At 46.4% G+C, this 24,944-nt stretch overlaps 1 protein-coding gene across 1 annotated transcript in view; it reads left to right on the top strand.

Annotated features, from left to right (window-relative positions):
• The window catches only part of LOC124613768 (cytokine receptor-like), a 270,808-nt gene that overhangs the window by 36,951 nt on the left and 208,913 nt on the right, over nucleotides 1-24,944 (top strand). Inside the window, exons 2-3 of the mRNA XM_047142485.1 lie at nucleotides 1,013-1,776; nucleotides 3,264-3,915. Of these exons, the coding sequence (XP_046998441.1) occupies nucleotides 1,013-1,776; nucleotides 3,264-3,915 (1,416 nt within the window). The remainder of the gene's footprint in view (nucleotides 1-1,012; nucleotides 1,777-3,263; nucleotides 3,916-24,944) is intronic.

Raw genomic sequence — 24,944 nt, 5'->3', positions numbered from 1 at the left:
GCAGCCCGTGGTCGTGCGGTAGCCTTCTCGCTTCCCACGCCCGGGTTCCCGGGTTCGATTCCCGGCGGGGTCAGGGATTTTCTCTGCCTCGTGATGGCTGGGTGTTGTGTGATGTCCTTAGGTTAGTTAGGTTTAAGTAGTTCTAAGTTCTAGGGGACTGATGACCATAGATGTTAAGTCCCATAGTGCTCAGAGCCATTTGAACCATTTTTTTGCCATTGCCAGTCTACATTTTATATCCTCTCTGCTTCGACCATCATCAGTTATTTTGCTCCCCAAATAGCAAAACTCCTTTACTACATTTCCTAATCTAATTCTCTCAGCATCACCCGACTTAATTCCACTACATTCCATTATCCTCGTTTTGCTTTTGTTGATGTTCATCTTATATCCTCCTTTCAAGACACTGTCCATTCCGTTCAACTGCTCTTCCAAGTCCTTTGCTGTCTCTGACAGAACTATAATAATGTCATCGGCGAACCTCAAAGTTTTTATTTCTTCTCCATGGATTTTGATACATTCTCCGAATTTTTCTTTTGTTTCCTTTACTGCTCGCTCAATATACAGATTGAATAACATCGGGGACAGGCTACAACCCTGTCTCACTCCCTTCCCAACAACTGCTTCCCTTTCTTGCCCCTCGAGTTTGATAACTGCCATCTGGTTTCTGTACGAATTGTAAATAGCCTTTCGGTCCCTGTATTTTACCGCTGCCACCTTCAGAATTTGAAAGAGAGTATGCCAGTCAACATTGTCAAATGGCTCAAATGGCTCTGAGCACTACGGGACTTAACATCTGAGGTCATCAGTCCCCTAGAACTTAGAACTACTAACCTAAGGACATCACACACATCCATGCCCAAGGCAGGATTCGGACCTGCGACCGTAGCGGTCGCGCGGTTGCAGACTGAAGCGCCTAGAACCGCTCGGGCACTCCGGCCGGCTTTGACTGTTAACAAAGTACGTAAAACGCATGTGTGGGGGTGATGTGTGAGTCTTCTGTTTGGCGCAGGGGTGCAGTGGAGACACTGGCAGTGTCGACGAACAGCACGGAAGTGCTGGTGAACGTGACGGACCTGCAGCCGTACACGACGTACCGGCTGTCGGTGATTCCCGCCGACGAGGACGGCAAGCCGGTGGGCGACCGCAGCAAGTGGGTGAACGTGACGACGATGGAGACGCGGCCGTCGCCGCCGCGCAACGTCACGCTGGTGGAGGTGACGGGCGAGCGGGCGGTGGTGAGCTGGCTGGAGCCGCTGCCGCTGAACGGCGTGCTGCAGCGCTACGTGGTGCGCTACGGCGGGCGCGCGCTCGACGTGGCGCCGGGGCAGGGCACGCGCGCCGTGCTGCCCGTGGACGGCGACCGCGAGTACAGCGTGCTGGTGGAGGCGTGCACCAACAGGGGCTGCACGCCGGCGCCGCGGCCGCTGGCGCTGCGCTCGCGCGTCGGCGCGCCGGGGCCCGTGGGCCGCGTGGCGGCGCGGCCGCAGCCGGGGGGCCGGCTGGCGCTGGCGTGGGCGGCGCCGGTCCCGCCGGGTGGCCCCCGCCACCTGTACCAGGCACTGCTGCTGCACACCGCCTCCGGCCGCAACCGCACGCTGCCGCTGCGGCCCGCCGCGCCGCACAACCTCACCGACGTGCTCGACGTGCCCTTCTGCGAAGCCGACCCCGACGCCAGCTACAAGGTGGCCGTCAGGGCCATCAACCTCGACGAGCACAAAGGCATGCTGTTCGGCAACTGGAGCGAGTCGACCGACGCTTACTGCCGCATTACCGGTACGTGTACTTTTTACATTTCGCTCGTTTATCCAGTTTCAATCACTCGAAGTACCCTAATACACCACTGGCCATTCAAATTGCTACACCACGAAGATGACGTGCTACAGACGCGAAATTTAACGGACAGCAACAAGATGCTGTGATATGCAAATGATTAGCTTTTCGGAGCATTCACACAAGGTTGGCACCGGTGGCGGCACTTACAACGTGCTGACATGAGAAAAGTTTCCAACCGATTTCTCATGCACAAACAGCAGTTGACCGGCGTTGCCTGGTGAAACGTTGTTGTGATGCCTCTTGTTAAGGAGGAGAAATGCGTACCATCACGTTTCCGACTTTGATAAAGTTCGGATTGTAGGCTATCGCGATTGCGGTCTATCGTGTCGCCACATTGCTGCTCACATTGCTCTAGATCCAATGACTGTTAGCAGAATATGGAATCGGTGGGTTCAGGAGAGTAATACGGAACGCCGTGCTGGATCCCAACGGCCTCGTATCATTAGCAGTCGAGATGACAGGCATCTTATCCGCATGGCTGTAACGGATCGTGCAGCCACGTCTCGATCCCTGAGTCAACAGATGGAGACGTTTGCAAGACTACAACCATCTCCACGAACGGTTCCACGACGTTTGCAGCAGCATGGACTATCAACTCGGAGACCTTGTCTGCGGTTACCCTTGATGCTGCATCACAGACAGGAGTGCCTGCGATGGTGTACTCAATGACGAACCTGGGTGCACGAATGGCAAAACGTCATTTTTTCGGATGAATCCAGCTTCTGTTTACAGCATCATGATAGTCGAATCCGTGTTTGGGGCGACATCGCGGTGAACGGACATTGGAAGCGTGTATTCATCATCGCCATACTGGCGTATCACCCGGCGTGATGGTATGGGGTGCCATTGGTTACACGTCTCGGTCACCTCTTGTTCGCACTGACGGCACTTTGAACAGTGGATGTTACATTTCAGATGTGTTACGACCCGTGGCTCTACCCTTCATTCGATCCCTGCGAAACCCTACATTTGAGCAGGATAATGCACGACCGCATGTTGCAGGTCCTGTACAGGCCTTTCTGGATACAGAAAATGTTCGACTGCTGCCCTGGCCAACACATTCTCCAGATCTCTCACCAATTGAAAACGTCTGGTCAATAGTGGCAGAGCAACTGGCTCGTCACAATACGCCAGTCACTACTCTTGGTGAAGTGTGGTATCATGTTTAAGGTGCATGGGCAGCTGCACCTGTACACGCCATCCAAGCTCTGTTTGACTCAATGCCGAGGCGTATCAAGGCCGTTATTAGGGCCAGAGGTGGTGGTTCTGGGTACTGATTTCTCAGGATCTATGCACCCAAATTGCATATTTGTCCAATGAATGCCCGTTTATCATCTGCATTTCTTCTTGATGTAGCAATTTTAATGGCCAATAGTGTACCACAGATTTGTGGTGTCTGCTGATTTGGATGGTGGCGGTTTCCGCAGGTGGCCTGCAGAAGGGCCGCGTGCTGCTGTGGTGCGCGGGCACGCTGGGCGTGCTGGCCGCGTGCGCTGCCCTGGTGGTCGGAGGGAGGCGGCTGGCGCGCTGGTGGCGGCACGCCAGGGGTGTCCAGGTGAAGCTGCCGCCCGGCCTGGCGCCGCCGCCCGCCGACAAGCGCGACCGTGACGAGGAGCGCCGCGTGCGCACGCCCTGGCTGCTGTACGGCCGCGAGAAGGCGGCGGCCGCGCTCGGGTCGCCCACGCACGAGGAGACGACGCTGCTGCGCGGGGGCGGCGTGGCGCGCTGCGACAGCGGGGGCGGCGGCAGCAGCGCGGGCACCGGCAGCGACTGCGCGCTCTCCTCCCTCACGTCGGCCACCACCGCCGCCTCCGACAGCGACGGCGACGCGGAGGCGGACGCGGCAGGGGCCAAGCCGCGGGCCGCCCGCCAGTGGAGCACCTTCTCGGACGGCTCGGTGTCGCGCAGCACGCCCAACCTGTGGGAGGCGGAGGCGGCCTACTGCCGCGCCGGCCTGCCGGAGGCGCCCGCCGCCGGCTACGTCACGGTCGCCAGCGCCCCCTACGTCCGTAGGGGCAGCCTCGACGGCTGGCCTCACACTGTCGCAGCAGCGGCTGCCGCACCGGCCATCCCCGCAGGGTGAGTACCACTGTACACGTCCCTTCGACTCGTCTGTGACATAGTTTCGTAAGTGACAATCGAAGCAAAATCGACTAGGTAACCTGGCAACAAATTCCTCATCTTCGTTTCCACATTGTCCAGCATCAGGCCGGATTAGGACATTTATGGTACTTCGGCTCTTGTGAATAACACCACCTAACACTCACAAGGGAACCTCCCCATCGTACCCCCCCCCCCCCCCCCCTCAGATTTAGTTATAAGTTGGCACAGTGGATAGGCCTTGAAAAACTGAACACAGATCAATCGAGAAAACAGGAAGAAGTTGTGTGGAACTATGAAAAAAATAAGCAAAATATACAGACTGAGTAGTCCATGTGCAACATCAAGGATAATATGAGCTCTGGAGCGCCGTGGTCACGTGGTTAGCGTGAGCAGCTGCGGAGCGAGAGGTTTTTGGTTCAAGTCTTCCCTCGAGTGAAAAGTTTTATTTCTTTATTTTCGCAAAGTTATGATCTGTCCGTTCATTGACGTCTCTGTTCACTGTAATAAATTTAGTGTCTGTGTTTTGCGACCGCACCGCAAAACCGTGCGATTAGTAGACGAAAGGACGTGCCTCTCCAATGGGAACCGAAAAAAATTGATCGCAAGGTCATAGGTCAACCGATTCCTCCACAGGAAAATACGTCTGATATATTCTATACGACACTGGTGACATCATGTGCGTTACATGACAGGAATATGTTGTCGACCCACCTAACTTATACACTTGGTGAATGGGTAAAAGATTTTTCTGCCTTGCCCGATTTAGGTTTTCTTGTGGATGTGATAATCACTCCCAAAAAAGTGGTGAAAACATAAGAGTTTCACACATAAATTGATAATAAAAAATTAAACTTATCACTCGAGGGAAGATTTGAACCAAGGACCCCTCGTCCCGCAGCTCTCACACTACCCACGAGACCACGGCGCTCCTGAGCTAGTGCTATCCTTGATGTTGCCTATCTTGCACATGGACTACTCAGTTTGTATATTTTGCTTATTTTTTTCATAGTTCCACACAACTTCTTCCTGTTTTCTCGATTGATCTGTTTTCAGTTTTTCAAGGCCTATCCACTATGCCAACTTATAACTAAATCTGAGGGGGGTGCGATGGAGAGGTTCCCTTGTCAGTAACGGCCGCGCGGGATTAGCCGAGCACGGTAGTTCAGCGTGTTCGGTCAGAGGGTTTAACTACCCTCTGTAATAAAAAACTGAGTAAACGGATCAACGAACAAGCTGAACGAGTGTCATCGGACGTCCACCACGAACAAAGTCAATACAGATCGAAATGAGATTTAAAAAAAAAGAAATCGGTCTAAGGTGCTGCAGTCATGGACTGTGCGGCTAGTCCCGGCGGAGGTTCGAGTCCTCCCTCGGGCATGGGTGTGTGTGTGTGTGTGTGTGTGTGTGTGTGTGTGTGTGTGTGTGTGTGTGTTTGTTCTTAGGATAATTTAGGTTAAGTAGTGTGTAAGTCCCATAAGATTTCACACACATTTGAACATTTTTGAACACTCAATAACCATTCAAAGTATCATAAAAATCATTACAGTTGAGAAGTCAAGAAAGATGTGTCTCCAAAAGCCACATAGCTATATGAAGGTGCTTTATTCGCTACTACCGGTTTTACCTCAGTATAGACCCATCTTCAAGTTTATATTGGTCATATTTCCGTAACGTAAATGGACAGCTACGAAGTCCCAGCATTCGGGAAGTCGTCAACTTACTCAATTTTATTATGACAGCCCACCATTGAGGTTTGACTCTTAACGTGGATAACTTCCCAAAACCTGTAACTCCGTAATTGTTAATCTACGAGGGTGAGTCAAATGAAAACCGTAAATCTGTAATAACAAATCGAAATTTAGTGCCGTTATCCTGTCAGTTGGCAGCCGTGCTACAAACAGCGTGCCAAATGGCCTGTAGGTGGCAGCATAGTGCAGATGCACACATACCGTCGCAGTGTCAGTATAAAGATGGCCGCCCCACTTGTGACTTGCACCAGGGAAGAACAGCGTTCTGTTATTCGGTTGTTGCGTAGTGAAGGTTGAAACCTATTGAAATTCATCGACGAATGAAGGTTCAGTACGGTGATGCATCTTTGTCACAGCAACAAGTCTAAGAATGGAGTAGGAAGTTCGCAAATGGTCTGACTTCAGTGAAAGATGCTCCTCGTCCAGGTCAGGCACAACGAGTTGTAACTCCACAGAACATTGCAGCAGTTGAAGCCATACTGAAGGAAAACCGCCGAGTGACACTGAATGACATTGCAGCATGTTTATAGATTAGTCATGGGCCAGCACACCACATTGTGCATGATGTGCTCCAGTTTTCACAAAGTGTCTGCAAGATGGGTGCCACGGTAGCTGACTCCTGAAATGAGAAAATGACACCATTCCTCATCACCAAAACCAATGAAGTTTCGAACAGAACCATCAGCAGGGAAGGTTATGCTGACTCTCTTTTGGGACGAAAAAGGCGTCATTTTGGAGCATTACATGCCTAGAGGGACCACTGTCACCAGTGCATCATACACAGATCTCCTAAAAAATCATCTGCGGCCTGCAATCAAATCAAAGCCACGCGGATTGCTGTCAGCAGGTGTCCTTTTGAAACATGACAATGAAAGGCCCCACACTGCCCGTACAACTGTTGCAACAATCAAAGACCTGCATTTTGAGTGTCTTCCTCATCCACCATACTCACCAGACCTTGTCCCAAGTGATTTCCATATGTTTGGACCACTCAAAGACGCAGTAGAAGGAAAGAAGTTCCGTTCTGATGAAGAGGTACGCCACGAGGTGCATGAGTGGTTGCGCAGACTACCAAAAGAATTTTTTTTCCTAAAGAAATTTATGCACTTTGTAAGCGCTGGAGAACTTGCATTGAGCGTAGGGGAGGCTATGTTGAAAAGTGATAAAGCTTTGTACCACTTCTGCACAATAAATAATATTTAAAAAAATATTTAAGTTTTCATTTGACTCACCCGTGTACATTATGGAAATACAACCATTGTAAACATGAAGAATCGTCTATACTGACGTGAAACCGGTAGTTGCAATTAAAGCACCTACATACAGCTATGCGGCTATTGGAACCAGCGTATCGTTCTTGACTTTTTAGTTGTTATAATTTTTGTAATTCGAATGGTTATTGGGTGTTGAATGTTGCTATTGTTATTCACAATGTCTCTGAGCTGTGGTTTCCCTCCCCAGAAAGTTGTTTGTACCTTGCCGCTTTTCTATGTCTTTCCACCATAGTTCTTCTATAACCGATTTTTTCCAGTCCAGATTCCTTTTTCTTTAACTGTTTCACCTGGGTCTTCCTATTGCTCCCTTGTTATCAAACTTGAACGCCACCAATCGTGCTGGTATTCTTACATCTTACATTCGCTTTACATGTCCATGCTATTATAATCTTCCTTATCAGTTCCATCATTCAGCTTTTCTACTCCCATTTCCTCCTTAACTTATTCATTTTTCGCTTTGTCTCTCCTCATTTTTCCTAGTACACTTCGTAGGAATTTCATTTCACAGGCTTTCATTTTAGTATCCTCTCTCACGCCTCCGATGCTTATGTCATTACGGATGTAAAGTACGTCGTGTACAGCACTTCCTGACACTTCATTGGCACATCTCATTCCCAGACTAAACCAATCACACGCTGATAAAATGTATTGCTCTGTTGTAACATTTTGTTAATTTTTGCCTTTATCCTTGCATTCTGAATTACCATACTTCCTAAATGTTAAAATTTGCACACAATTTCAATAGCCTGTGCTTTAATATTAGTTTGTCCTTTCCCTTCTCTGTCACGTCTGGTAACCAGCGTAGTCTTGCTTTTCTCCACGCTGCATTTCATGTCATATTTCTCCATTTTTTAAATTTTAAAATATGAATTCCTCTTGTACATCCTTACTGTTGCTTCCTCACAACATGATATCATCGGCATACAGCAATAACTTTATCTCCCTTCATCTATGAGCTTCAGTTGATTCTTCCACATCTGTCTGCTCGTTAGGTTAGCTCCAAAACTGTGCCACGTTTTAACAAAGGAAGATGTCGTGCAATATTGACCGTTTTACTTCAGATTTATTGACTACACTAATAAACTTTCGGATGGACATAGGCTACAATAGACTATATAAAGGTAAAACGTTGTTAGCGAAAATCTCGAAAAGTTCTAGACTAATTTATTTCAGGTTTTCACAAGATATTCTAATAAACATTCCTATACACATAAGTTACATATTATCTTAAACAACAATCGAGTGTGAGAAATAGAGTACAGTTCTGAGAAAACGTGCGGTTTCGTTATCTTTCTCGCAGTGAGTTTTAACTATGATAGCGGGTCATTGAAACTATTAGCCAAATCGCTTCCCCTATATATATTATTTCTCCTTTATGTACATACACACACACACACACACACACACACACACACACACACACACACATATATATATATATATATATATATATAATTTAGACAAAAATTATATACACAACTATGTGCTGTTTTGTTTCCTTCGTCGCAGCCGGTTTTAACAGAAAACAAGGAAGTTGTATTTATGGCTTATGGGCTTCTGACTGGAATACTACTGGGAATCTGAGTCGTCTGAAAATTTGTAATCCTATCCGTTTGCAGACTGAAACTATGCTACTATGCGAAAATGTGTCATTGAGGCTACCCTCCTCACAGATCGAAGAAAGCAAGCAAGATTAGGATTTAATGCTGCGTCGACATTGAGATCGTTACAGATGGAGCACAAGCTCAGAATGTTTCAATGATGGAGCAGGAACTCGGTTGCGCCGTTTCAAATAAACCATCCCGGCATATGGGTGGAGTAATTTAGGGAAATCAAGGAAAACGTAAATCAGGATGGTCGGACGTGGATTTGAACTATCGTCCTCCCAAATACAAGTCCAGTGTGACACCACCTCATACCCCATACACGAATAATTCCAGCCGACTTACTCATCCATTTTAAGAGACTTCGATTCCCGATCGAGGTTTCGTTGGCAATAGCAATAAACACGGCTCAAGGTCGAGTGTGTGTGTGGGGGGGGGGGGGGGCGGGGCGGCGAAATGAGATGAGAGGCGGGGGAGGGGGGGGGGAATGGATATAGAGAGCGGAAAGGAGGAGATGGACAAAGAGAGAGGAGGAGGAGGAGGTTGTGGAGAGATATAGGGTGACGGAAATGGTCAGAAAGAGGTGAGGGAGAGGAAGTGTTGGGCAGAGACAGGGGGAGAAGGAGATTAGGTTCTCATACATAATTATCACTTTCAAAGCATTGCCGGGCTCCCCATTATATATATGCGTGCAAAATCGCCCTGACATTTCGTGACCGGGAGCGCTGTTACAATAGATGAGTCAGTCTTCTGATGGCCATGCTGCAGACCGCTGTTTGCCACTTTGCCTTAGGCTGGCACATTAAGCTAACAATGCTGGTTAGCTATAGTACCTTGGGGAACAATTCCATTGTGGACTGTTCCATCGTTTCCAAATCGGTTCTCAGCTGTTCTAGTTTTCTCGGTCGTGTTGATACAGCAGAACGCTCAAAGCTGCTTCTTCTTACGTCTGCCGAAGGATGTTGCTTTTGCGCTGCTGATGTTCCTCAGAGGGAACTAGACTTGATGATAGCAATTTGTTCTGTGGTCTCTGCAAATCGGAAACCGCTGAACACGAGTAACAAATTGTACAAGTGCAAGAACGCACGATTTGTGAAGACGAGGACTATGGTACGAGGGTAATTTTACCTCCACTGCCGCGTAACATATAGCGGTGCGGGAAAGTACACTCAGTCGACAGACTTCGCTCTTCACGCACACTTTTGCGAAGATATTCGCTACAAACATTAGAAGATGTTATGTCACATCCGTATTTGAAAGACTCGTCGAATACAGTTAAGAGAAGTGAATGTTTCACTAAAAGAAACACTTAGCTACTTTAGTATCTCTCTTGATGTAAAGCAGGAGGATTAATAGTCCTGACAAACAGTTACCTCTTTTTTTACGTTTGTCATACTTTATTTCAATATCCTTTAGGTGCGATTTGTTGGATCGATCAACTATACTTTGTGATCAGAAGTATTCGGACACCTGGCTGAAGATGATGTAAAAGTTCGTGGCGCCCTCCATCGGTAATGCTGGAATTCAATATGATCTTGGCCTATCCTTAACCTTGATGGCACCTTCCACTCTCGCAAGCATACGTTCAATCAGGTGCTGGAAGTTTCTTGGGGAATGGCAGCCCATTCTGCACGGAGTGCTACACTGAGGAGAGGTAAGGATGTCGGTAGGTGAGGCCTGGCACTAAGCCGGCGTTCCACAGAATTCCAAACGTGTTCTGTAGGATTCAGGTCAGGACTCTGCGCAGGCCAGTCCATTACAGGGATTTTATTGTCGTGTAACCACTGATCCACAGGCCGTGCATTATGAACATATGCTCGATCGTGTTGAAAGATGCAATCGCCATTCCCGAATTGCTCTTCAACAGTCGGAAGCAGTGTAGGACTGTGCTGTGACAGTGACACGGAAAACAACAAGGGGTGCAAGCCCCCTCCATGAAAAACACGACCACACCATAACACCACCGCCTCCGAATTTTACTGTTGGCACTACACACACTGGCAGATGACGTTCACCGGCCATTCGCCATACCCACACCCTTCTGTTGGATCGCAACATTGTGTACCGTGATTCGTCACCCCTCATAACGTTTTTCCACTGTTCAATTGTCCAATGTTTACGCTCCTTGCACCAAGCGAGGCGTCGTTTGGCATTTACCGGCGTGATGTGTGGCTAATGAGCAGCCGCTCGACCATGAAATCCAAGTTTTCTCACCTCCCACCCAACTGTCATAGCACTTGCAGCGGATCCCGATACAGTCTGGAATTCCTGTGTGATGGTCTGGGTAGAAGTCTGCCTATCACACATTACGACCCTCTTCAACGGTCGGCGATCTCTGTTAGTCAACAGACGAGGTCGACCTGAACGCTTTTGTGCTGCACGTGTCCCGTCACGTTTCCACTTCACTATCACATCGGAAACCGTGGACCTAATGATGTTCAGGAGAGTGGAAATCTCGCGAACAGATGTATGACACAAGTGACACCCCATCACCTGACCACTTTCGAAGTCTGTGATTTCTGCGGAGCACCCCATTCTGCTCTCTCACGATGTCTAATGACTACTGAGGTCGCTGGTATAGAGTACCTGGCAGTAGGTGGCAGCACAATGCACCTAATATGAAAAACGTTTGTTTTTGGGGGTGTCCGGATACTTTTGATCACATAGTGTACCGCAACGCCGAAGACATCCATAGGTATCGAACAACAGTACCGTCGTTAGGGGTACCCTGTTCTACATTGATGACGCGAATAGCAGGCTTCTGATGTGATTATACAATCTTAAGTCCTGTGGAGAACAGATCAAGGCTGTGGATAGCCTTCAAAGAGCGGAACACATAAAAACTGAAGTTGGGCTAGGGTTCCACCATATATGGAACTCATATGACACCCCGAACTTATTCTATACTTCGTTTAAAGTAACTCTGTGATCGGCGTTTCAGCGACTCGAGTGGCACGGGTCAGCTGGCAACCAACCGTAATTCTTTGGCCGGCCGGGGTGGCCGAGCGGTTCTAGTCGCTACTGTCTGGAACCGCGCGACTGCTACGGTCGCAGGTTCGAATCCTGCCTCCTCCATGGATGTGTGTGATGTCCTTAGCTTAGTTAGGTCTAAGTTCTAGGGGACTGATGACCTTAGAAGTTAAGTCCCATAGTGCTCAGAGCCATTTGATTTGAATTCTTTGTTGAACGCCACGTGCTCTCCATGTGCTTGTATTGACGGTAGATGCAGATCCATGGTGGGCGTGACTGGTTGCCCACTGGTATAAATGCCCCCTACCACTTTCTTAGCTTGATTTTACACTGTATGGTTTGGCAGACCATCTGTATGGTGTCTTGCACTGGTAGCTTGTCGTCTGCAAACCAAACGCTGTAAATGCGAATTTTATCATCGAGTCCACACATCCCTTGATTTTTAAAAAAACATGATTTTGATGTTGCAGCAGCATGTTATGTGTACATATTTGTTATTACTCACGTTTTATTGTGAATGATCCTGGTTCTTTCGTGTTCTGAGGGCACTGCACACAAATATTAACTGTACTTTGTGTAATTTTGATTTTACAGCGCGTTTTGTGAAGGTAAAAAGCGTGTCATTTCGGTTTTACGACGCGTTTTGTGAAGGGGAAAGGGGTTGTAAAACTGAAATTATTTAATATGTGTGTGTAGTCCGCTCAGAACACGAAAGAATCGGGTCCGTCACAACAAAAAGTGAGTAATAACAAAATATATACGCAAAACATTTTGCCACACCAAAGTCGCGTTTTTAAAAATCAAGGGATGTGTTAACTCGCTGATAAAATTCACATTTATAACGTTTGGTTTTGTAGATGACAAGCTATCATGCAGGACACTATACAGATGGTCCTGCAAAACCGTATAATGTAAAATAAAGGTAAGAACAAAAAATGTCTTTACACCTCATTTTATTAAATCAGTTTTAACGTAAAGTGTGTTCCCGTTTTACAGTTTTTCAGTAACAAATACCCACTGATGATGGCACAAGGTGCGGAAACGTGTTTGGGTAACAAGGAAAAAGCAGTGTTTTGCATAAAAGGCGGAACCTATAGGCAGTAATTTTAACTGCAAACACGGAGCTGCATGTCCAAACGATGAATAAATGATTACAGTTGCAATTCGGTGTGGCAGGTAGAGCAGCCACCAGAGTGCACAGTGTTGTTCGTGTTTTGGGTTGTTAGTAGACCTTATAGGGTAAATAAAGGCCGTGGACAGCGTCAGATGTTGAGTGAGTACTGTGGACAGGGAGACGCTGCGTACGCGTGTGAGACAGCATTATCAGCTCCTGTGTTTTGAAGGGGTCTCTTTGTGGGTGTCCATTTGGCCCGCTGATTGAATCATACAATAACGAGATTTGTGGGACATTTGGATGTGACAGCGGCCTGATGTGGGACTGCATGAGAACGTGATGGCAGGCACATTCGTCCTCAAGATTCTGCTCAAAGGTGAACTGGGTCCGACAGTGGCTTCGAAGAGGAGCAGCTTGTAGGTTAATTCACTGACAAATGGACTGATGTGACGTCATAAATTATTTTCGGATGAGGCTTGCATTGCTGGACGAAACTGTTAACGTTGATACGCCGTAAAAGAGAGAAGCAAAACGTGTTTTTGAGAGATGCAACTGCAATAGATGAGAGGTTAGGAGTAACTGTAAGATTTCTGACGACAGGATGGTCATTCAAATGCTTGAAGTTTAGAGCGGTAATATGAGAAAACACAATTAGAAAAACTGTTCTGGAAACGTGTGGAGCGATTATATGTGTCCTACAAGAAGACATTTAGATATTTTACATGGTTTTTTTCAAGTTTTGTGAGAATTTGGTAAAATTGACAGTCATTTAGCAGACATATGTACGGTACTTCTGAAGTAGAAGCGTTTTTCCATTCTGCTGTGTAAGTCAACAAGAGCCGGCCGCGGTGGCCGAGCGGTTCTAGGCGCTTCAGTCCGGAACCGCGCGACTGCTACGGTCGCAGGTTCGAATCCTGCCTCGGGCATGGATGTGTGTGATGTCCTCAGGTTAGTTAGGTTTAAGTAGTTCTAAGTTCTAGGGGACTGACGACCTCCGATGTTAAGTCCCATAGTGTTCATAGCCATTTGAACCATTTGAAGTCAACAGGAAAAGAAAAAAAATTAATAAAGGAAACAATGCGGCAGAGAAGCGTACAGTGAGCTTCCTAACGTGTCGATAATACCCTGTCGTTGGCGTATTAATACTGTTTTGTGTTTGTTGGTTCAAATGGCTCTGAGCACTATGCGACTTAACTTTTGAGGTCATCAGTCGCCTAGAACTTAGAACTAATTAAACCTAACTCACCTAAGGACTTCACACGCATCCACGCCCGAGGCAGGATTCGAACCTGCGACCGTAGCGGTCGCTCGGTTCCAGACTGTAGCGCCTAGAACCGCACGGCCACTCCGCGCGGCTTTTGTGTTTGTTAAAATACTACTTGAAGTAGTGTCGATGATACCCCGCCGTTGGCGTATTAAAACTGTTTTGGGTTTCTTAAAAAACTACTTGAAAAACTGAATCTGAGGTATGATATGTGCAAAGAAGAACTGAAAAGAAACACTGCACACTAACGCCGTGTGGCTAGTTCATGAAGCTCTGTCAACATCTCAGGGGAGAATGTCAATACTCTGGCTGAGTACATATTTACAGTACTGAAAATATTTTTGGATCCCCCAATACAAATCACCAATATTTCTTTTGTCGATAATACACTAATACGCGCTTCAGCCTGTCAATAAAGGTTTGACAGTATGACTGAACGTGTTACGGCCCCTTTACGTTACATCTGTTTATACTGAGGCTCAGGTGACAGTCTTTGCATAAGCCGCTGTTCATCTGTAAGGCACTCTACATTTAGTAGCAAGTTTCTGTGGAAGACGATCCCTGTAAATTAATGCGTGTCTGTGAACAGTCCCTTGCGGCTACACGTGTTAACCACCAGGTCGATCTCACATAAATCCATAACTGAAGCGGCTCAGTCGCAGTCATTTGATGTATAGAGGAAAGAACCTTATCTACTGACTACGCCTCTCCATTGAGAACGACATACCGAGTCCTGCTCGCTAGAAAGTTTTCAGTCCAGTTGAGTGTCTCTTCGGATATTCCGTGGCGCATATTTTGTTAGCTAGGCGTCGGTGTAGAACAATATCAGAGGCTTTCTGGAAATCAAGAACCACAGTATTAACCTGAGCTGCGCTAGTTACTATAAGGACAATAAACAGAAAGTATCGGTCGGAAAAATGATGCACTAAACTACATGACCCTCCAAAAATGCCAGCTCTCTTTAGCAGAAGGAGCGCCAGGAATCGGTCTCTGCGTCGATCACTGGTAGCATAGAAAGTTTACATGCTAAACGATACACATCACAGATGGATGCTGTACTGAAATAGTAACCACACTACGCTAGTGTCATAACCTATATTGGTGCTTTGTATACAACTGGGGTACTGACCAGTCATTCCCCGTCAAATGTCGCCTAAACCGCGTTGTTCCTACGCTAGATGTTACAGGACATGTTCGGGCGCTAACCGATGAATTTCTTGATACCAACAGAATAGAATTTGAAGTTTCTCTCTTTCGACGTTCGCTGTTTTTACAAAACTTATTACGGATCACTTCAGGTAAAACAGTTGTTCTTGAGATGCGGTACAAATAAGGTGTATTTGTTTCGTGTACTCACACGTTATATCTGCTTTCCAATTGGTAGAAAGTGTTTATTTTGATCTACGTATTCATGCTCTTATCTTGTTGATTCATGCTCAGCTCCTGAGAACTGTGGTACCTACAGAAAAATTTGAGAGGGACAACACACTAGCGATCTCTGCTTATCGGATGGCGATCGAGAGAAGGAGAAGGATGTGATGGGTGAACGCGGGTAGGCACAAGTGAGTAAATAGTGTCGGGTGGCGAGGTAAGGCACCTGGTACGACCTGACGTAACCCTGACACGTAAAGAAGCGTGTGGCCGTAGAGCTTTAACTGCAGGCCAGGAACCGGTTGAGAAACGCGAAAGGCTAACTTTCGGTAAGATAGGTGTTCCCGGAAACTCGCGGTCTAACACACTTGAAAACTGGTCGAGCGTGTGTGTGTGTGTGTGGGGGGGGGGGGGGGGGGCGTGTCCCGTGCTGATAACAAGTCGGGCGACTTTTAACAGCCTAGACGCCGCCACTAATAGCCTCATCAGGTCTAAACAGTGCTAGCGCTGTCTGCTCACATGTTACGCGGTATCACAGTGGTAACCCACCTGTGATCGTACCGTCTCGTTAATATGTTCCAACATTTTTTTGACATCTCGAGTGCCGGCCCGGGTGGCCGAGCGGTTCTAGGCGCTACAGTCTGGAACCGCGCGACCGCCACGGTCGCAGGTTCGAATCCTGCCTCGGGCATGGATGTGTGTGATGTCCTTAGGTTAGTTAGGTTTAAGTAGTTCTAAGATCTAGGGGACTGATGACCTCAGAAGTTAAGTCCCATAGTGCTCAGAGCCATTTGAACCATTTTGACATCTCGAGTAGTAACGTATAGCTCGTGACCACGATTTGAGACCCGGGTTAGTATATGGAGCCGTGGACTACTTTTTCTATTGACATTCCAACAAAAATTAAAATTCACGCGAAAAGATCACACTGCGGTCATCGACCAGAACTATTTGATCACTGCGCAGACATGCAAGATGATGATGTAGAAATGAACACCACTGTTGGCGGGAGAGCAATTTGAACTATCGAAACCGGATAAAGATCCAGGTCCTGACAGTACTCTTGTTAGCTTTTAAGACGAATACGTTTCAGACCTAGGTCCTCTTCTTAGCTTTCAGTTGTTGTGAATCTTACAGACACTATCACGTAACTGTTTAACAGTACAGGTAACTTCGGTCTTAAGGGTGATAAAATAACAGAAACGCGCGGTTCCAGATGCCTCTCAGCTGCGGAATAGTAGCATATATTCTACGCCCGAATTTAAGAAAGCTCCTAAGGGGAGAAAAACTTCTTTCGGAAAATCAGGCTCGTTGAACAGAGACCGCGTTCTTCACACGTGATATTTTACAAATCATGGAATCAGGCAGACATGTAGATACCCCATAAGCATTTGACTCCCACTTCAGAATAATTTCGAATAATAACAAAGAAATATGCGTGTTCCCAACAACGCAATTGTTTCCAAGAATTTTTAACTGCTAGAATCGTGCACTTAGGCGAATGTTTGTTTCAAATAACTGCTTCGGCGGAGGAATAATGGCAGGACCAGTTTTGTTGTTTTACCGCGTGCTAGAAAAAAATATGGAATGTGGAGATTGCAGTAGAAGACGAAAAGTAGAGAGTGTGAGTCTAGGCTCAGAAACGTGGCATGCATAACATTTGCGGATGATTTAATATTATCGGCAAAACAGTACAAAACGAACGCCTTTAAAATTGATGACAAAACTACGTATTAGAGAGCCGCGCGGGATTAGCCGTGCAGTCATGGACTGTGCGGCTGGTCCCGGCGGAGGTTCTAGTCCTCCCTCGGGCATGGATGTGTGTGTTTGTCCTTAGGATAATTTAGGTTTAAGTAGTGTGTAAGTTTAGGGACTGATGACCTTTGCAGTTAAGTCCCATAAGATTTCACACACATTTGAACATTTTTTGAACCTTTTTGAAAAAAAAGGGGGCGAAGACTCGAAATTTCATGCAATACGACAGAACAATTATAATAATGACACAATAAAGAGAAGCAGCATTTGGAAACGAGATTTCGAAAAGTCAAGCGAGAAGAAAAATTACCTTGGAGAACGGAAATAGTCAAGTGGGCTTGATAAATTGAAGAGGTACGAAGATGGAACTTTTATATGGATTAACGGACAGTATATAGAACGAGAAGGCCATTTCGCACAAATAAAAGATTACACTACAGTAGTGAACATGGGAGGCGAAATGGGGAGAAACTATAGAAGAATGAAAGATGTTAATGAAAATTAGTGGACCAGAAAATGGAAAAGATGGTTCACGGAAAAAGGGGAAACGTGAGTTCTTTCCGGGCAGACCGAGGAGATAAGAGACCCGACATTCAGGAAAAGACTAACAAGGAACCCCTTGAGTGCGACATCGCATGTTCAGTCTTTCGTAAGCCTCATTCGAAAGTGTTGTGTTAACAATTATGACAGGAAAAATAATGACTCACTATATGCATCAGGAGGGCAAAAGAAAATGGGCGTCCGGGTAGTGCAGAAATCAACCTTCCATGGAGTGCATGTATTACACTTCACAAAATGGACATCGTCAACACTGAAGAAATGTTCAAAACAAACCGTTAACTTGCACCAAGAACACCGAATGAAAAATGTCGCCCAACATTGATCACAAAGATTCGCACCATCAAGATCGAATGCGAACTCCTTTGGAGTCACAAACCGTGCAGGGCGTTCAGCTACGTATCCACTGTTAAAGAATGCGTGTAGAATCATATTGAGGTAACGGAGTGGTGAGAACTGACGGAATGTGACGGCATCCAACCGAATGCGAAACAGCCAGTCGTGGAGCTTATTTTGAAATTGGCTATTCGTTAAGGCGTAGTTGCAGATAGGGCCATAATATGTTTTATAGGCACGGAAAAAACAAACTTCCCGAGGCTGAATTAGTCCAGTGGTTCCAGATATTAATAATCGTAATGCCACACACTTTTCAGGAGGGATAGTTTGCTCCAAAGGCGTATAATTTTTTATACGGACCAGAAATCAAGCAGAAGCTATTTTGACCAGCTATTGGCCAAAAGCTATGTTCATACCACAGTTGTAGTTCTCTTACGCCAATTTTCCCGATCTTGCTTGCTGTGGCGTAAATATTCCTTACTGTCCTCGGAAGATCACGCACACGAGTAGTAATGGTAGGGGGCAGAGCACATCCAACTGCTTGCAGCACAATAAATAACTTCCTAGCCAATTTACCATCCAGATTAAACGTCCGCATTAAGGTTCTTCTTTTTTGGATCCTTTTTGATCTTGATACAGTTCTCCTGGTACCTCTAATTTCCAGAGTTCTTTTCATATGCATTTCCCCTTCAAATCCCGATTGGTCGGAGTTGAAAACAAATTCCTTACTGAACGATGGGATAAGTTTGTTTACCTCATCTACAAATTTTCGGGCCGACTTCGCTGTTTGCTGTGCATCGTCAAGTTGACGCTTTGTTTGAAATTTCCGTATCTTACGTCTTCCAGTTGTGTAGCACAGTTTGAAGTTACGCAACCGTCCACTGCTTCCCTTGAAGTCATTGTAAACTATGTCGCGCGCAATTTGATGTGCATAACGAAGTAGGTCACTGTCATGGACATTCTGTAAATTGTATCGAGCATCCAGGAAACGTGCAAGAACCAGTTTTATGTTAGAAGCACGCCTTGTCCTCTCTTGAATATCGGAAGTTTTTCTTACGCATTACATGGTCGTAATGCTGCGGACTTACTCGACATCTTTTCGTAACTGTTTTTCTACTATGCCGCGGATGATCTCCCATATCTACATCTACGTGATTACTGTGCTATTCACAATAAAGTGCCTGGCAGAAGGTTCAATGAACCACCTTCATGCTGTCTCTCTACCGTTCCACTCTCTAACGGCACGCGGGAAAAACGAGCATTTAAATTTTTCAGTGCGAACGCTGATTTCTCTTATTTTATCGTGATGATCATTTCTCCCTACGTAGGTGGGTGCCAACAGGATGTTTTTGCAATCGGAGGAGAAAACTGGTGATTGAAATTTCATGAGAAGATTCCGTCGCAACGAAAAACGCCTTTGTTTTAATGATTGCCACTCCAATTCACGTATCATGTCTGTGACACTATATCCCCTATTTCACGACAATACAAAACGAGCTGCCCTCCTTTGAACTTTTTCGATGTTATCCGTCAGTCCCATCTGATGCGGATCCCACACCGCACAGCAGTACTCCAGAATAGGGCGGACAAGCGTAGTGTAAGCAGTCTCTTTGGTAGACCTGTTGCATCTTCTAAGTGTTCTGGCCAATGAAACGCAGTCTTTGGTTTGCTCTACCCACAATATTATCTATATGATCGTTCCAATGTAGGTTATTTGTAATTGTAATCCCTAAGTATTTAGTTGAATTTACAGCCCTCAGATTTCAGTGACTTATCGCGTAATCGAAATTTAGCTGATTTCTTTTAGTACTCATGTGAATAACTTCGCACTTTTCTTTATTCAGGGTCAATTGACACTTTTCGCACCATACAGATATATTATCTAAATCATTTTGCAAGTCGTTTTGATCATCTGATGGCTTTACAAGACGATAAATGACAGCATCATCTGCAAACAATCTAAGACGGCTACTCAGCTTGTCTCCTATGTCGTTAATCAGGAACAATAGAGGGCCTATAACACTTCGTTGGGGAACGCTGGATATTACTTCTGTTTTACTCGATGACTTTCCGTCTGTTACTACGAACTATGACCTTTCTGACAGGAAATCACGAATCCAGTCGCACAACTGAGGCGATACTCCGTAGGCACGCAGTTTGATTAGAAGATGCTTGTCAGGAACAGTGTTGAAAGCCTTCTGGAAATCTAAAAATATGGAATCAGTTCGACATCCCCTGTCGATAGCAGTTATTACTTCATGAGTATAAAGAGCTAGTTGTGTTTCACAAGAACGATATTTTCTGAATCTGTGCTGATTGATTTATGTAATTATGTTTAGTACACTCTCCTGGGACAATGATTGTCCTTTACCATGTTTGAATGGAGACGGGGTTGTGGATCCCCGTCCGACGAGGATGATGAACTACATGTCTCGACACCAGTTTCACTATCACTTCCGCTTGTTAAGCAACGCATCATCATCACTGTACTCCTCGCTTACATAGCTCGCACAGTTGAGCTCATACGACACCGCAGAAGCGCTAATATTTCATGTGCCACTTCTTTCTCGTTCTGCGAATTTCCTCGGATCCTTTCTGACGAAATGTCAACTTCGACAACCCTTGTTATAGATATAACGCTATGTTTGCTTTGTTTGTAGTTACCTTTTCTCTGCTTTATACCAGCGTCACTAGTACTGTAAAACTGTTGTGAGTTACTCGTAGACCAAGCAATTCAACTACGCTCTGCAGCCTTACGCTGCGCTCACCCCTGGATACGCCGTCCCGCCCCCTGTTGCCATTGGCAGCCAACGCTGCGGTTGACTGGTAGATAGTCTGTGGGACGTAAAATGCCGTAAACATCATTGGCCTTTTGCGACCTCGCACTCGAGCGGTCCCTTGTAAGAGTCTTCACTCACGTCTTAAGACTGAGTGAAAGTATGTTAACAAAGAATATGTTCACATGCACCGTAGATTGAAAGCGAAAAGAAAATGATTTGAAGCGGAATACGGCGGTGCGGTCACCAACGCCTATACAAGACAACTGTTTGGTGCAGTTGACAGATCGGTTACAGCTGCTGCAATGGCAGGGTATCAAGACCTAAGTGATTTTGAACGCGGTGTTATAGTCAACGCACCAGCAATGCGACACAGCATCTCCGAGATAGCGATAAAGTGGGAAATCTCCGACTTGGCATCGGTCGGAAAAAGATCCTACAAGAACGGGACCAACGACGGCTGAACAGAATCGTTCAACGTGACAGAAGTGCGACCCTTCCGCCAATTGCTGCAGATTTCAGTGCTGGGCCATCAACAAGTGTCAGTATGCGAACCATTCAACGAAACTCACCGATATGGGTTTTCGGAGCCGAAGGGCCACTCGTGTACGTGTGATGACTGCACGACACAAAGTTTTACGCCTAGCCTGCGCCCGTCAAAACCGACATTGGACTGTTGGTGACTGGAAACATGTTGCGTGGTCGGACGAGTCTCGTTTCAAATTGTATCGAATGGATGGAGGTGTACGGGTATGGAGACAACCTCATGAATCCATGGTACCTGCATGTCAGCAGGGGACTGTTCAGTCTGATGGAGGCTCTGTAATGGTGTGGGGCGCGTGCAGTTGGAGTGATGTGAGACGCCTGATACGTCTAGATACAGCTCTGACAGCTGAAACGTACGCCGGCCGGAGTGGCCAAGCGGTTCTAGACGCTACAGTCTGGAACCGTGCGACCGCTACGGTCCCAGGTTCGAATCCTGCCTCGGGCATGGATGTGTGTGATGTCCTTAGGTTGGTTAGGTTTAAGTAGTTCTAAGTTCTAGGGGACTGATGACCTCAGAAGTTAAGTCCCATAGTGCTCAGAGCGATTTGAACCAAGTTGAAACGTACGTAAGCATCCTGTCTACCACCTGCATCTATTCATGTTCATCGTGCATTCCGTCGGACTTGGGCAGTTCCACCAGGGCAATACGATACCCCACACGTCCAGAATTGCTACAGAGTGTCTCCAGGAACACTCTTCCGAGACCGAGCGAGGTGGCGCAGTGGTTAGCACACTGGACTCGCATTCGGGAGGACGACGGTTCAATCCCGCGTGCGGCCATCCTGATATAGGTTTTCCGTGATTTCCCTAAATCACTCCGATGAGACCGATGACCTCGCTGTTTGGTCTCTTCCCCCAAAACCAACCAACCAACCAACCAACTCTTCCGAGTTTAAATACTTCCGCTGGCCACCGAACTCCCCAGACACGAAGATTATGGAGCATATGTGGGATGCCTTGCAGCGTGGTGTTCAGAAGAGATCTAAACCCCTTCATACTCTTACGGATTTATGGACAGCCATACTGGATTCATGGTGTCAATTCCCTCCAGCACTTCTTCAGACATTAGTCGAGTCCATGCCACGTCGTGTTGTGGCATTTCTGCGTGCTCGAGGGGGTCCTACACTATATTAGGCAGGTGTACCAGGCTCTTCAGTGTATAAGTCTTATCAACAATTTTCTCTTTGTGTTTTTGTTGAATATGAGTCATGACATCTAATACAGATGTGTGATATCTGTTCTTCGCGAAGTTAGGACTGAGCCATAGGAAATTTCATATAAAGAGATGTGCGAAGGAAGGTCGACACCTTTAAGGGGTTCAGGAGAATGCCAAACACACAGACCAGAAACATGTGGTCAGAAGAAGAATGAAGAAATTCTGGGAGCAGAAGAGACAGAAAGTAGTTGCCTCTGTCCATAGCATACCAGTTCGGTGGTGTGGTCGCCTTCCAAACACGCAGACTCTGCTATTGTCTGCTGAATTAATTTAGGGGTATCAGCAGTCTATAATATGGTTGTCAGTGCGTTCCTCATCCTTCATTATTATGTGAAATGTCGAAACACTGCAGCTCGTCACACAGTCCGGAGCGTTGCGTCTTTTTGTAAATTTTGGTTAGTACGTCATAAGATCAGAATGCTGAGTTAAGACTGCGGTCACCATTTTCCAGTTTATTACCTTTTTTGGAGTAGAGTTAAAGTGAGCAGATGTCCTCCGTTATATTCTAGATTTTAATACTACGTGCCGTAGCGGCAGGAACAGCTTAATTTATTTTTATCCCTGTTACTCTCAGGAAGCTGATAAAACAGCACGTATCAGATCCCTCGACGCTGATATCGGTTCGTTTTGAAGATAACAGTCTTAATCGCTAACAATATGCTCTCACTGCAAGGTCTTTATAAGAGCTGGACCAGTCCAGAAACATACTACCGTTCGCGGGATTTTCTTTAATGTTACGCTTCGTGCAGAAATTGTAGCAGCGCGGAACATGGCTTTTACACGCTGGACGATCTCACCCAATTATGGGAGCGGATACGTTTTGGCTGACGTTTTGCCTTGAGTGACACAACGAGAACGCCCAGTCGGCCGAGGTTTGGACTACACTGTACTTTGTACAGTGACCTACACCCTTTCTGAGAACACTATACCGCATGTGGTACAATACTCGAAAATAATCGTTTGGAGCGATGCTGAGTTTATCTGCCTAGTATTTTCTTATGGGGGCGAGAAAGACATCACCTTCCGGCAGGAATTAAATCTTGCACGTCAGAAGGAAATACGCACACGATAACGAGAAACATCAGTACCTGTTGGTGCCGAGTTCAGGATTTTTGACGGATATTTTTGTAAAACTTCCCTGCAGAGTTACCGCTCTTGCCTTGAACTCTAGCTAGTATGCTTTCGTCGATCACACTGTCGTTTCCAGTGGGCCACACGTGAAACGTTCCATTCGTCCGTGCCTCGGAGCTCCCGAGGCGTCGTGCGAAAATACATTCGCACGCGGACGGAATGCGTACACTCTTGGCGACGAGCAATGTGCGAGACAGGTAAAGCGACTTTCTGCTTCACGGACTTAGTCAATAATTAAACGTCCGCCTCCAACTAGCTTCTGTTTATGCCGATAATCTCCACATAACAATTCGAAAATACATTTCAGCGTCAAATAAAAACGTCACTTAAATTTTCAAACAAAAAATATAATTTACTGGCTTCTATTACAGCTCGCCAAGAGCGTCTCATTCACTAAAACACCACCATGCAGCTAGCTACTGGTTGCACGCTCTGATCTAAGGACGCTCTTTACCAGTAAAGTGGACGCCTACACGCGTAGTAAACCGTAATGACTTCACTCGAAATTCGCGCCCACGTACGGGACTGTACTTTGGGATTCTCTCAATTTTCTTTACTACAATGAAAACTTCGGCTGACCTCGAAGTGCCACCATTTTCCGTTTCTGAGATGCACTTTTTTTTTAATGTGGCAGGTTCATATTTATTAGTCTCAAGTAGGGTCTCGGTCTCTAGGTCCGTAGACGCTACTGAGGTGGTGGTTCCGTAGTTACTTTCAATTTTTTAACTTTTTACTTTATTTTCGTTGTCTTCACTTGGTTTCAAGTCGACGTCATTACGGAGGATCTTCCATAATGGTTCGGGATACTCAAGGTGCCTGGATGTCCGACGAAATGCTTCAGTCTCGTTGAGTAGTTTCGTAGTGGATATCCGAATCTGCACCCTGAGGAGTGGCGTGTTAAGTTCACGGTGGAGATCCTAGATCCGGGTGCACAGAGGCGTCTGGAATACGGCCCGAAAGCACTGATTCTGGACTGCTTGGAGGAGGCGTGATGTTGAGGGACAAACAGTGTCTGCCCCATGTCGAGTAACCACAAGGTAGCGCCGCGGGGATTGTTGCAGAATGTAGACTGAACGTGGTCTCCATGGTTATGTGCTGGCAAGTATATGGTACATCTGGTGGAGAAAGTGTAGCATCTTGATCCTTTTCTCTCGTACAAGTGTGTTAAGAAAAGCTTGTGGTCCAGAATAATATAAGACATTTAATTCTGTCAGTCCAGTTGAGTGGTCGATAGTACAGAATCAGGCAAACACGGAGATCGGGACATTGTCGTCGAAACATCACGGCCTTCGTCTTTTCTGTATTGAGTTCAGTTCGGTTTTGCTCTGCCCTTTGTTCAGT

Source organism: Schistocerca americana, chromosome 4, assembly GCF_021461395.2.
Source record: "Schistocerca americana isolate TAMUIC-IGC-003095 chromosome 4, iqSchAmer2.1, whole genome shotgun sequence".
NCBI lineage: Eukaryota > Metazoa > Arthropoda > Insecta > Orthoptera > Acrididae > Schistocerca > Schistocerca americana.
Note: the sequence above shows the minus strand (reverse complement) of the source record. Positions and strands in the feature narration are given on the sequence as shown.